The 13,511-nt window shown below is 47.7% G+C and overlaps 3 protein-coding genes across 4 annotated transcripts; 1 reads left to right on the forward strand and 2 right to left on the reverse strand.

The window, feature by feature from the left end:
- Positions 1 to 1,121: 1,121 nt before the first annotated feature.
- Positions 1,122 to 4,385, forward strand: LOC147991798 (Integral membrane Yip1 family protein). 2 transcript variants are annotated; one of them, XM_087526226.1, is made up of 7 exons: positions 1,122 to 1,390; positions 1,492 to 1,540; positions 1,633 to 1,725; positions 2,456 to 2,615; positions 3,139 to 3,409; positions 3,691 to 3,904; positions 4,053 to 4,385. In XM_087526226.1, the coding sequence occupies exons 1-6, from the start codon at positions 1,337 to 1,339 to the stop codon at positions 3,880 to 3,882; spliced, it is 819 nt and encodes a 272-aa protein (XP_087382352.1). In that variant the 5' UTR covers positions 1,122 to 1,336; the 3' UTR covers positions 3,883 to 3,904; positions 4,053 to 4,385. The 2 variants fall into 2 exon arrangements, with proteins under 2 accessions (XP_087382352.1, XP_087382353.1); XM_087526227.1 differs by having other exon boundaries at positions 4,056 to 4,385.
- A 565-nt stretch (positions 4,386 to 4,950) lies between these two features.
- Positions 4,951 to 6,769, reverse strand: LOC147991799 (uncharacterized protein At2g39795, mitochondrial-like). The gene is made up of 4 exons (XM_087538823.1): positions 6,715 to 6,769; positions 5,875 to 6,182; positions 5,390 to 5,760; positions 4,951 to 5,303 (listed from the first exon to the last, which is right to left on the reverse strand). The coding sequence occupies exons 1-4, from the start codon at positions 6,767 to 6,769 to the stop codon at positions 5,144 to 5,146; spliced, it is 894 nt and encodes a 297-aa protein (XP_087394949.1). The 3' UTR covers positions 4,951 to 5,143.
- LOC147991800 (uncharacterized) lies at positions 6,505 to 8,052 on the reverse strand. The gene is made up of 2 exons (XM_087539239.1): positions 7,512 to 8,052; positions 6,505 to 7,425 (listed from the first exon to the last, which is right to left on the reverse strand). Exons 1-2 carry the CDS (start codon positions 7,989 to 7,991, stop codon positions 6,769 to 6,771), a joined length of 1,137 nt encoding a protein of 378 aa, XP_087395365.1. The 5' UTR covers positions 7,992 to 8,052; the 3' UTR covers positions 6,505 to 6,768.
- Between the last annotated feature and the right edge of the window lie 5,459 nt (positions 8,053 to 13,511).

A 13,511-nucleotide genomic window follows, 5' to 3' on the forward strand; every position in this document is an offset into this window, starting at 1 on the left:
CACAATGATCTCAAGGCCGAGCTCGACGAACCCAAAAAACACGGGACACGGAAGTTTATACTGGTTCTGGCCACCGTTGTGGTGTAATACCCTCCCCCAATGTAGTGGTGGTGGATTGCCTCGAGGGCTTGGGATGAATTAGTACAATGGATGAACTGCCTCTTGAGGAGAGGTGTTCTTGAGCCCGATGAGCTGGTGTGTGTGCGGATGGTCCGAATGACCTCCCCTTTGCTATGGTGGTGGCTAGCCCTATTTATAGAGGCCCTGGTCCTCTTCCCAAATGTTAGGCGGGAAGGGATCCAACAACGGCCAAGTTTGAAGGGGGACAACCAATACAAGTTATCCTGATAAAAGGTGGTCTTCGCATGCCAAAGACTCTGGTAGTGACGCCGCTGTGGGCTCCGTGATGACCTTCGTCCTGCTGGCCTTGGTCTTGTTGCACCGACAAGGAAATCTTTGCCTGATGCCTCGGGACTCCTCGCCTGCGCCTGCCTCTTTAGCATCAAAGAGGAAACTGGTACACTGCATCCGCTGGCGCACGCCTGACTTTGGTTATCATGGCTCACGTCACGTGAACCTCACAAGGTGCCCCTTGCATAGATATCTCCGCTCCTCAGGAGCCAGCCTAGTGAGGCTGCCCCTGGGAGGTCTTGGCGTCGCCCGCCTCGCGTGGCTTGGCCCCTCGCGAGAGTCTTGAATTGTCGCTGCAGATAATGGGCCGCACCAGGCCGCCGGTGGAGCCACGCCGTGGGCCGCAGACAGGCAAGTCTGGGTACCCCCGTTCCCAGGACACCGACATTAGTCATGAATTTAGGAGCTCGAATGTCGAGGCTCACAAGCTCACGAAGCATGCTTTATCCCTACCGGCTAGCAGACATGTGTGGTTGGGTCAGTCGGAATGACTTCCTTTCGTCCGTGTAAACATTGTGACGGCTGAATAAAAAGCTTTAGAGTTTGTCTAAAAAAAAGAAAAAGCCACACGAGGGGCGCCATGTTTGATTTTAACCCCACGATCTTTTTTCTATCTCACTTCATGTGGTTTTGATCAATAAAATCTAGATATTACCCTAAATAAAAACCAGCCACACGAGGGTTTCTAAAACAAAACAAAAAACAAAAAACAAAACAGCCACACGAGGTGTGACCTCCTTCTTTCCGAAGCAAAGCACGAGGGCTGTGCGACGACGACTTCCCCACGGCAGAGTTTTCCCCTTTCCCCCCTCATCCCCTCCCCACTCGCCAAAAATCCTCGATCCAAATCCCCACTCCGGCGACGCGACGCGGCCATGCGCAGCTGCCGATAGGCGACGACTGCAGCGACCACGCGTGAGCGGCCATGGACGAGGGCTACGCCAGCCTCCCCACCAGCCACCTCCTCGGCTCCGTCCCCGTACCGATCACGCCCTTCCCCCCTAATCGTTTCCTGCATCTCGTCTCGCTAGGGTTGGCGTTGTTGTTGAGCTGGGGTGATCGATTCTGTTGCATCTGCAGGCTGTGGCTGTGGCTCCCGATGAGAGGAAGCCCGGTGCCCCGGCCGAAGGTACGTGCGCGCGCGCGCGTGCGTTTCAGATTAGTTCTGCCGCTGCCGCTGCTTGGTTGAGGTTACATTAATTGCCATTAATTACATTTCAGTTGGAAATGCCGCTGCCACCTCGCGCCTGCAGCAGTTTCCGCCTGCTCCTGCTGCCAACGGAGGAGGTTACCAGCCTCCAGGGAGTCCTCTAGGTAATGAACTGGCCTCTTAAATTAATTATCAGCGTGTTCCATCCACAGTAATTAGTTTGTCTGCAATATTCGAATGAATCCAGCTCTGCATACACGATGTACCAGGGTAATGTGTGCGGATACATTTTGGTTTGGTGGGATGCGAAGTGGATATCTTACTTGCTTATGTGATTGTATTTACATTCCAATGGGCCAAGTGTAGGGTTTATAGATTTCAGTCCGGAAGGGCCTGAGTATAGCTGTGATGTCTCTGGTGTGAGAAATCTTGAACAAAGGACATGGCCTCCCCATGGTTTCCGTCCCGATGTGATATTAGTATGTATATATATATCCTGGTAATACTTTGTTAAAGCTGCATGTGCAAAATACTAATATAGAGCTTATAGCAACTTCTGTTTGCATGAGTCATAGAGATTGCGTACCATAGCTGCTGTATGGAGCAGATGATAATAATATTGTGCATTTCATGACTGCTATTGTTTGCCTACGGCGCACCATTTTTAGGTCTTCAGAAAAATAATGTAATTATGATTTTTCTAGAAGTCTCCAGTCCAAAGAAAGCACTATCGTGCGTTAGTTCTTTGTTTGTTACTTTGGCCTTTATCCCAGACAATGCATAGATGATAGGATTTTTCTCAATATTTCATTTTAAATTGCATGTGGTGATGTGGATGATGTTTCTTTTGCACCTGTTGTTCTATGTTGAAGTCTTTGTTTACCCTCTTTGCAGGTGGAGATGTAGAAACACAGACAAACTGGACAGGATACTTCAATGTTGCCTCTTATACTCCATATTTCAATGTTGATACTGATGTCGTTGTTGACAGACTTATCAGTTCAGTTTATCCAATGGAGGGATTTTTCAGGAAGATAGATGCTAATCCTGACATGTAAGTGTATTGCCAAGCTTCTACCTGCTTCCAAGTTTGAAAATTTTGAGTTCTAAGTACCACAGTCTGTAGTAAATGATTTGAGGCGAATGGTCAAGTATATAGCTCATAATATGGGCAATTCACAAAGATCATTACACTCAAGTGATATCATAAGTTGCAGCACATGCACATGCTGCAGTATTATTGAGAGCACTGTTGGAACATGCCAGAATTGTGTAGTGAAGCAATACTAGCACTAGCATCAGATGAATTTTTTTATTGGGGAAGTGCGATAATTTAATAGACATTCTAGAGAAATACCAAATATGGTGTAACAGATATATGTTGTAACTTGTAATTTGTATAGCAGAATGGGGTTTGTTATGCTAGCAACATAATTTTTAAGGGAACACGACAAGTCATAATTTTAAGGAACTCCTCACCCACTTTTGCACTTGAGTTTCTTACTGCATTGTTATGACTACATTTTATCTCTGAGCCTACTTTTCGATCTGTGATAATCATTTTCTTCATTCTGCAGGTATGGGCCCTTATGGATTACCACTACACTGATATTCATGCTGGCTGCATTCGGAAACTTTGCCACTTATCTAATGCAAAGGAAAAGTGATCTGAACATATGGAACTTTGATGTTAGCTATTTCAGTTTGGCGGCATCAGTCATGTACGGTTATGCTATCGTGGTACCTGCTGCATTCTTTTTCCTGTTTCAGTACTTTGGATCACGCCCAAGCCTTATCCGGTTTTGGTGTATGTGGGGCTATTCTCTGTTTATCTTCGTACCAGCATCTGTAAGTATTTAAGTTCTATCCCAGTACATTTATATTTTTTTACAAGCAAGAACATGTAGCACATTGCGTACGTACCTTTTATTGAACTTCCGTGAGAATTTTCATTCATTGATGCAACTATATATAATGTAAAGAATATCTAGTCAGAGAATTGACTCTATCAAAGTAATAATCCATGTAATGTTATGGTTGTCCGTGTTCTGGCTAGCACTCTATTCTTTCATGCAAAGGGTGACTTGCTTGTCTAACACAGATTGCTCTGCTATTTTTCTTTGCCTCAGATACTGCTACTTATTCCTGTGGAATTTCTTCGCTGGGTCATCATAGCTGGTGCTGGTGGTGCATCATCTTGGTTCATCTTTTTAAACTTGAAGGAATGCACCGAAGGAGCTGATATGATGGCTTTGATCGCAAGTGCATCAGTGCTGCAGTTTGCTCTGGCACTGTTCATCAAAGTTTTCTTTTTTGCCTGAGATCTATTCTGTGTTGCTTCAGGTCGGCTACTCTTGTCGAACTGCATATCCTCAATTCCACTTCCAAATATTCCGTTACACCCTTCTGAACAACTCCACGCTTTTAATGTTATTGAGTACTCTATAGTAAAGTGGGCAAGCTGTTTGACACACTTCTTTTTTCCTTTTAGCAGGTGAGCTGGATGTTTTCTTTGTGTCCCCGTCGTTCTGTTCTGCCATTCATCTTTCTGAGGACCAGGCAGTGGACTAGTTTCACCCTACATACATATTGACCCTAGATTTGATAGACCTTGGGAGTGTCTGTTTTCAAGATTTTTGACTTGTGTAGTTAAGGGAATTTCACTGTGTGCGTTCCAGTGCGAAGTTACTAAGTTTGCAATCTAAATTTGCACCTGGTGAACTTTCTGCTACCGTGTTGTACAACAACGGTGGTTAGCAAGAATGTGAAGCTCTTTTTTGTTTGTACAATCCATTGCTGTGAATGCATGGTTTTCTCATGTTTCTATCCAGCATAGTAAGCTAATTGATGTGAGGTATGTTGTTTGCGTAGACGTGCATCCCTTAGGTTTAACCAGCGAACATGAATGCCTTAATTATTTCATGGGCGAAGCTTGAAAAAGTAGATATAGCCTGGTTAATCATACGATTCTGGAATTTGGACTGAGATGACATTCGGTTCAAATCATTGGGCTGTTTGGATCTCAATCAAAGCTTGTCACACCTATGGTTGCCAGAAGTTTAATAGCGATGCTGCTTTTGTACAACTTTCGTATGGATCGGAGGGAGTAACGAACTTTGTAGGCTTATTCTTGTGGTAAGGCGCGAGGGAGTAACGAACTTTGTAGGCTTATTCTTGTGGTAAGGCGCATACTCGCAGCAGCTTAGCTTCAAACCAAACAAGCAGCAGAGTGGTAAGCATTTTTCACCAGGATTTGTAGGAGTACTAGATAAATGTAGCACCAGTGAAACTGCGAAATATTATAGGAAGAGATGGTTGCAGTGGTCAGTTCCTCGCTTAATCTTGACAACCAACTGCAGTCCATGACCAAGGCCCAGTACAACTACAGCTAAAACAAAGTTCTGTAGTAGCATTTGCCTCAATGTTAACATGCCACATAACAAAGGTTATACTACAATACTAGGCCCCATCTCACATCATTTCTGCAGGACTCATGTTCCATAGGAATGCATTCCTAGTACAGTACCATTTGTCCAAACTACCACCCAGATAGAAAGAAATAAACCTGAACTTCCACTCCATTCAACCCTTTACCAGACCTTTGAGTTTTCTCAACCAGGACAAGTACTCATGGCACTCCTTGGTTATCATGTAAGCATGCATGAAGTCGGTAAAATGCGCCGAGATGTCCCTACTTCCCAAGTAGAGATGCAAAGCCTTCTGAAGCTCCCCAGGAATGCCGCTGCAAACAATGTGATGTGAACCCAGTGTAAGCAAACCTAGAACAGCCATGACAAACCATCACCGCAAGGGCATTACACCAATTACCTGAAAGCAGTTCCACCAGCAGATTCATCGCTCGATCCAAACTCCAGCCTCTCGACGACGAACCCCGTGGGGTAGGAGCGGCAGCCGATCTCCAAGCATGAAGCCGCTCCTACTCCTTTGCGAATCCTCACAGTGAGTGGGATGCAGTACTGGTTTGGGACACCGCCACCGGCCTGGCTCTGTTTCTTGCCGTCTTCAGCTTGGTCATCCTCTTCCTGCTCGCCGTCGTCTTGCGCAGCTCCGGCGACGGGGCTGGGCAGGAGCGCCTCCACCTCGATCCGCTCGTCCTGATGGGTCCTCGTGAGCGTTATCCTGCTGGTGCCCTCCTTGTCTCTGATCTCGAAGGGGAAGCCTTCCCCTAGTTCCTTCGCCTGGCAGGAGATAATCCATTGTTACATCTTCAGATCAGCCAGTGTTATTCCCCGAATCATCTGCAGTGGAGGGGAGAGAGATGGCGAGCCTTGTGCAGGAGGCGTGGCGGTTACCCAGTTGCGGTTCCTGCAGTCGAGCTGGGCGCGGGAGATCTCGTAGGTTATGACCCGGAGGAGTTGGGCGTCGGCGACGGCGCTCGGCTTCGGGGCGGAGAGGGAGGAGAGAGGGGCGACGGGCGCCGCGCGAGGGTGGGGAGGGCCGACGCGTCCGCTGCGTGGGCTGCCCAGGGCGGCGAGAAGGGCGCGCGCGGCCGCCGCCGCCCTCGGGGCGCGGCGTAGGGCGGAGGCGATGGCCAACTTTGGAGTACAGCGTTGAGATGCTATACACACGATAGGCTGTAGACGATTTGCAGACGACCCATCTCATCAAGCCGTCAGTGCACCTGGACATCACCGTCCATTCCTCTATTGTGCACACTTTGTTTGAAAATTGTCGTCCATGTAGTAGTTTCGATGTTAGAGATTGGTCCTTTTACGTCTTTTCCTCTATTGTGCACACTTTGTTTGAAAATTGTCGTCCATGTAGTAGTTTCGATGTTGGAGGTTGGTCCTTTTAGGTCTTGTAAGAGCATTACTAGTAAAACCCGCAAACCCTCAAATCCTTAAAGCAGTTTTAAGGGTTGAGAAGTGCCACTTTTTGACACTTTTAAGGGTTGAAAAACAAGAGGCAAATATTAGAACCCTCAAACCCAACCCTTAAACTGCTTTAAGGATTGGATTTGAGGGTTCTAGTCTTTGCCTCGACCCCAACCTTTAAATCTATCATTTGACATCTCATAATTTATGACAACAAGAACACAATCAACTTCCAAACAAACTACCAAATGACAATCATTGATGCATGGTTTAATAGTTTACATCACAAAATCATCATCTTCCTCTTCTCATCAGCACCATCACCAAAAAGTTGCACCTCGGCGCCATCTCCTAGACCACAAGCGGGCTCCATCAAGCATCTTCATCGGCACCGGTGGAGTCGTACACACCGCCATCACCACAACTACTCATCGGAGTGTCACCTCGAAAAGTAGAGGACGCAACACGAAACATCCTCTTCCTCTCCGCGATGTCCTCCTTGTAGTCCTTCCACCATTGCAATTGGTCTTCATCCATGTCCTTCTTGGACATCATCATGTGCTCTTTCTCTTCCACCATGAGTTCTTTCCATACCTTTGCCTCTTTGAGCTTGATCATCCTCTCCTCCAACTCGGCCTTGTGCTTTGCTTCTTCACGCTTTGCTTCAACTTGTGCAAGCTTGACCTCTTTCTTCTTCTCGGTGATAAGAAGTTTCGTCTCCAATGTCTTCGTTGTCAATTCCTCTCTTGCCTTCATCATGTGGTCCATCTTCTCCCTTAGGCTTGACGCCTCTTCTTCCATCTTCACCCTTAGCTTGCCCTTCTTGGTTCCCTCGGGCTTGCCCAAGTTCCTCTCCTCCTCATCTTCACTATCATCCATCCTTAGCATTGCCGACTTCTTGGGTGCGGTCTCTTGATCCCTCAACTTCCACTTGTCAAAGGTTTGAAGAATTGACCAAACATGCTTAAATGGGAATGGCTTGCCCTTGGAAGCGGCCATCTCCTTGTACCTCATGCCGGCAATTGTCTCCTATCAACCACACATAAATCACATAAGAACCCACCAATAGCATAGTGCACACACATAATCAAAATAGTGAAGAAATATGTACTCACATAGTCACTCTCCACGGTTCCACTAGGTGGTGCATCTATCACTTGGTCCATGGCCGCACTCCAACGAGAACAAGCGGGCTTGATCAACTCCCACCGGCCTTGAAGCGACCGGAAAGAGCGATGGATGAACCCACTGTTCTTCGGCTTGATCTTACAATAGACGTCCTCGATCCTTTGCCAATACCGTTTACCGGTTTGATCGGTGCCAGTGGTTGCATCCATTCCCACAGCTGCCCAAACACGAACCAAGAGGACATCTTCCACCTCGGTGTAGTTTGTCGACAACGCGTGTGGGCGGGAAGCGGCGGTGAATGCCTCCTCCCCTATCTCGGCCACCTCCTCCTCGTCATCCCCTACATCCTCCTCATCTTCCTCCTTCTCCTCCAAGTCGTCACCAACCCTAAAGGGGTCTAGAGGCGGAGCTCCGAGGTCCACCTCCACGTTTTGGAGGAGGTCCATGAACGAGGATGGGTTTGCCATTTCCTCGAACACCTCGTGCGCGGCGGGAGGAGGTTCGGCGACGGCGGCCGCCGCGGGCTTCTTCCGCGCAGCGGGCTTCTTTCGCGGCTTGGTCACGGCCGGGGACGAGCCGGCAACCTTGGAGGCCGCCCCTCGCGGTCCATGAGAGGCCGCCTTCGGCCGGCTCTTCTTGGTGGCCGGGGCAGGCGGCGGGGAGGCGGCGAGGGCGGGCGCCGATGCGGTGACGGTGGCCGGGGCGGTGACGGTGGTCGGGGCGGCAGGAGGTGGTGCGAGACCCGCCCGCCGCCGCTTGGCCCCGACGTGGGTCCCCGCCACCACGTCGGCCACGGTCGGTTGGGCGGGGGCGGGGGCGGGGGCAGGGGCGGGGGCAGGCGCCGAGGCGGGCGGGACGGGCGGGGGCGCGGCAACGGCGGGGCCCTCCATGGCCGGCGCGGCAGGAGGCGACGGGAGGAGGAGGCCGGGAGGAGGAAGCGGTTGGCTCCCGCGCGAGCGAGGAGCGAGCGAGGAGGAGGAGTGCGGGTTGGGGGGCGATTTTCCCCTCAACCCCTACTTCTACAGATTGCAAAGTGGTTTGAGGGTTGGACCTCTAATTTTTTTACGAGTTTGAGGGTTTAGAGGTTCTAGTCTACGGCGTTTTTTCGGCGAAAACTGTAAAAAAGCGGTTATTTTTAGAGGTTTGAGGGTTTGAGGGCTCTACTAGTAATGCTCTAAGGTCGTCGGGGAAGATGCTTAGTAAAATAAATTGATTTTTTTTCTTAAGCACTATACTTATCTATATGGAAATGCCTAATTAAACGTCTATCTTCTATAAATAAGCAATCGATGCTTAAAGAAAAACTGATTTATTTCTTTAAGCTTCCCCCCTTAGGGCATCTCCATCGACAATTATCAAACAGACACCCTCAAATATCGGCGGACAGTCGGCCGGACAACGGTCATCCAATGCCATCCTCAATTATCCGCCCACTTGTTCAATGAAAAGAAGAGAGAGAAGGGAAATAGAGGGAAAAGCATTGTGGTCGGAGTGGTCGTACGTCGAGTTGGTGGTGTTTGCGGGTCGTCTGGACTTACCTAGAGCCCCCCCCTTTTCCTCCTGACTTTTGGGACGGAATGACGGGTAATGTTGGAGGCCTAAAAGTGTCTCGACTGTGAGGTCCGAACATTGGAAACATTTAGGAGAGATTTGGTGAGTCGGGTTGGAGATGCCCTTATGGGCTTGTAATTTTTTTTCTATCAATGCCAAGGTGAAAGGTGTTTGCTTTTTCTTGAAAAACTATGTAATACTCTTAAGGTTAAGAACTACAATATGATACACATTTTTCACACTTTGAATACTATTGGAAATATGCCCTAGAGGCAATAATAAAAGGATTATTATTATATTTCCTTGTTCATGATAATTGTCTTTTATTCATGCTATAATTGTGTTATCCGGAAATTGTAATACATGTGTGAATACATAGACACCAATATGTCCCTGGTAAGCCTCTAGTTGACTAACTCGTTGATCAACAGATAGTCATGGTTTCCCGACTATGGACATTGGATGTCATTGATAACGAGATCACATCATTAGGAGAATGATGTGATGGACAAGACCCAATCCTAAACATAGCACAAGATCGTATAGTTCATTTGCTAGAGTTTTTCCAATGTCAAGTATCTTTTCCTTAGACCATGAGATCGTGTAACTCCCAGATACCGTAGGAATGCTTTGGGTGTACCAAACGTCACAACGTAACTGGGTGACTATAAAGGTATACTACGGGTATCTCCGAAAGTGTCTGTTGGGTTGACACGGATCAAGACTGGGATTTGTCACTCCGTATGACGGAGAGGTATCTCTGGGCCCACTCGGTAATGCTGTTGGAAATATGCCCTAGAGGCAATAATAAATTGGTTATTATTATATATTTCCTTGTTCATGATAATCGTTTATTATCCATGCTATAATTGTATTGATAGGAAACTCAGATACATGTGTGGATACATAGACAACACCATGTCCCTAGTAAGCCTCTAGTTGACTAGCTCATTGATCAATAGATGGTTACGGTTTCCTGACCATGGACATTGGATGTCATTGATAATGGGATCACGTCATTAGGAGAATGATGTGATGGACAAAGACCCAATCCTAAGCCTAGCACAAAGATCGTGTAGTTCGTATGCTAAAGCTTTTCTAATGTCAAGTATCATTTCCTTAGACCATGAGATTGTGCAACTCCCGGATACCGTAGGAGTGCTTTGGGTGTGCCAAACGTCACAACGTAACTGGGTGGCTATAAAGGTACATTACAGGTATCTCCGTAAGTGTCTGTTGGGTTGGCACGAATCGAGACTGGGATTTGTCACTCCGTGTAAATGGAGAGGTATCTCTGGGCCCACTCGGTAGGACATCATCATATGCGCAATGTGACCAAGGAGTTGATCACGGGATTATGTGTTACGGAACGAGTAAAGAGACTTGCCGGTAACGAGATTGAACAAGGTATAGGGATACCGACGATCGAATCTCGGGCAAGTACAATACCGCTAGACAAAGGGAATTGTATACGGGATTGATTGAGTCCTTGACATCGTGGTTCATCCGATGAGATCATCGTGGAACATGTGGGAGCCAACATGGGTATCCAGATCCCGCTGTTGGTTATTGACCGGAGAACGTCTCGGTCATGTCTGCATGTCTCCCGAACCCGTAGGGTCTACACACTTAAGGTTCGATGACGCTAGGGTTATAAAGGAAGCTTGTATGTGGTTACCGAATGTTGTTCGGAGTCCCGGATGAGATCCCGGACGTCATGAGGAGTTCCGGAATGGTCCGTAGGTAAAGATTTATATATAGGAAGTCCTATTTCGGCCATCGGGGCAAGTTTCGGGGTCATCGGTATTGTACCGGGACCACCGGAAGGGTCCCGGGGGCCCACCGGGTGGGGCCACCTATCCCGGAGGGTCCCATGGGCTGAAGTAAGAAGGGATCCAGCCCAAAGTGGGCTGGGGCGCCACTTCCCCTAGGGCCCATGCGCCTAGGGTGAAAGGGGAACCCTAAGGAAGAGTCCCAAGGAGGGAAGGCACCTCCTAGGTGCCTTGGGGGGGGAGGGAAACCTCCCCTGGCCGCCGCCCCCTAGGATATTGGATCTCCTAGGGCTGGCGCACCGCCCCCCCTTGGGCTCCCTATATATAGTGAGGGTAGGAGGGCCTCTTGAGACACCCCTTATGCCTTTGGTGCAACCCTCCCTCTCTCCCAAGTTCTTCTCCTCTCCCGTGGTGCTTGGCGAAGCCCTGCAGGATTGCCACGCTCCTCCACCACCACCATGCCGTTGTGATGCTGTTGGATGGAGTCTTCCTCAACCTCTCCCTCTCTCCTTGCTGGATCAAGGCGTGGGAGACGTCACCGGGCTGTACGTGTGTTGAACGCGGAGGTGCCGTGCGTTCGTCACTTGGTCATCGGTGATTTGAATCACGACGAGTACGACTCCATCAACCCCGTTCACTTGAACGCTTCCACTTAGCGATCTACAAGGGTATGTAGATGCACTCTCCTTCCCCTCGTTGCTAGTCTCTCCATAGATAGATCTTGGTGACACGTAGGAAAATTTTGAATTTCTGCTACGTTCCCCAACAGTGGCATCATGAGCTAGGTCTATTGCGTAGATTCTATGCACGAGTAGAACACAAAGTAGTTGTGGGCGTTGATTTTGTTCAATATGCTTGCCGTTACTAGTCTTATCTTGATTCGGCGGCATCGTGGGATGAAGCGGCCCGGACCGACCTTACACGTACTCTTACGTGAGACTGGTTCCACCGACTGACATGCACTAGTTGCATAAGGTGGCTGGCGGGTGTCTGTCTCTCCCACTTTAGTCGGATCGGATTCGATGAAAAGGGTCCTTATGAAGGGTAAATAGCAATTGGCATATCACGTTGTGGTCTTTGCGTAGGTAAGAACCGTTCTTGCTAGAAACCCATAGCAGCCACGTAAAACATGCAAACAACAATTAGAGGACGTCTAACTTGTTTTTGCAGGGTATGCTATGTGATGTGATATGGCCAAAAGGATGTGATGAATGATATATGTGATGTATGAGATTGATCATGTTCTTGTCAAGGGAATCACGACTTGCATGTCGATGACGAGACAACTTCAAGAAGACACGATGATGGAGATCATGATGATGGAGATCATGGTGTCATGCCGGTGACAATGATGATCATGGAGCCCCGAAGATGAAGATCAAAAGGAGCAATATGATATTGGCCATATCATGTCACTATTTGATTGCATGTGATGTTTATCATGTTTATACATCTTATTTGCTTAGAACGACGGTAGTAAATAAGATGATCCCTCATTAAAATTTCAAGAAGTGTTCTCCCCTAACTGTGCACCGTTGCTACAGTTCGTCGTTTCTAAGCACCACGTGTTAATCGGGTGTGATGGATCCTTACGTTCACATACAACGGGTGTAAGACAGTTTTACACATGCAAAAACACTTAGGGTTAACTTGACGAGCCTAGCATGTACAGACATGGCCTCGGAACACAGAAGACCGAAAGGTCGAGCATGAGTCATATAGAAGATACGATCAACATGAAGATGTTCACCGACGTTGACTAGTCCGTCTCACGTGTTGATCGGACACGGCCTAGTTGACTCGGATCATGTAATCACTTAGATGACTAGAGGGATGTCTATCTGAGTGGGAGTTCATAAGATGAACTTAATTATCCTGAACATAGTCAAAAAGGATTTTGCAAATTATGTCGTAGCTCGCGTTTCAGTTCTACTGTTTAGATATGTTCCTAGAGAAAAATTAGTTGAAAGTTGATAGTAGCAATTATGCGGACTAGGTCCGTAAACTGAGGATTGTCCTCATTGCTTCTTAGAAGGCTTATGTCCTTAATGCACCGCTCAGTGTGCTAAACCTCGAACGTTGTCTGTGGATGTTGCGAACATCTGACATACATGTTTTGATAACTACATGATAGTTCAGTTAAACGGTTTAGAGTTGAGGCACCAAAGACGTTTTTTAAACGTCACGAAACATATGAGATGTTTTGAGGGCTGAAATTGGAATTTCAGGCTCGTGCCCACGTCAAGAGGTATAAGACCTCCGACGATTTTCTTAACCTGCAAACTAAGGAGAAAAGCTCAATTGTTGAGCTTGTGCTCGGATTGTCTGAGTACAACAATCATTTGAATCAAGTGGGAGTTGATCTTCTAGATAAGATAGTGATGTTTCTCCGAAGTCATTACCACCAAGCCGCTAGAGCTTCGTGATGAACTATAATATATCGGGGACATGTGTGATGATCCTTGAGATGTTCGTGATGTTTGACACCACAAAAGTAGAAATCAAGAAGGAGCATCAATTGTTGATGGTTGGTGAAACCACTAGTTTCAAGAAGGGCAAGGGAACAAAGGGATACTTCATGAAACGGCAATTCAGCTGCTGCTCTAGTGAAGAAACCCAAGGTTGAACCCAAACCCGAGACTAAGTGCTTCTGTAATAAAGGGA

This window comes from Triticum urartu, chromosome 1A, assembly GCF_056163025.1.
Source record: "Triticum urartu cultivar PI428250 chromosome 1A, HENAU_Tu73, whole genome shotgun sequence".
In the NCBI taxonomy this organism is placed as follows: domain Eukaryota; kingdom Viridiplantae; phylum Streptophyta; class Magnoliopsida; order Poales; family Poaceae; genus Triticum; species Triticum urartu.

Bases quoted from the DNA above. Each gene is read 5' to 3' on its own strand.
- LOC147991798 (XM_087526226.1), top strand. From the start codon at position 1,337: ATGGACGAGGGCTACGCCAGCCTCCCCACCAGCCACCTCCTCGGCTCC. The intron at 1,391-1,491 runs GTACCGATCACG...TTGCATCTGCAG, and splicing joins ACCTCCTCGGCTCCGTCCCC to GCTGTGGCTGTGGCTCCCGA. The intron at 3,410-3,690 runs GTAAGTATTTAA...TCTTTGCCTCAG, and splicing joins TTATCTTCGTACCAGCATCT to ATACTGCTACTTATTCCTGT.
- LOC147991799 (XM_087538823.1), bottom strand. From the start codon at position 6,769: ATGGAGCCCGCTTGTGGTCTAGGAGATGGCGCCGAGGTGCAACTTTTT. The intron at 6,183-6,714 runs GTGCTGATGAGA...CGGCTTGATGAG, and splicing joins GGTGCAACTTTTTGGTGATG to ATGGGTCGTCTGCAAATCGT. The intron at 5,761-5,874 runs GTAACCGCCACG...ATCTCCTGCCAG, and splicing joins ACTGCAGGAACCGCAACTGG to GCGAAGGAACTAGGGGAAGG.
- LOC147991800 (XM_087539239.1), bottom strand. From the start codon at position 7,991: ATGGCAAACCCATCCTCGTTCATGGACCTCCTCCAAAACGTGGAGGTG. The intron at 7,426-7,511 runs GTGAGTACATAT...TGTGGTTGATAG, and splicing joins GAACCGTGGAGAGTGACTAT to GAGACAATTGCCGGCATGAG.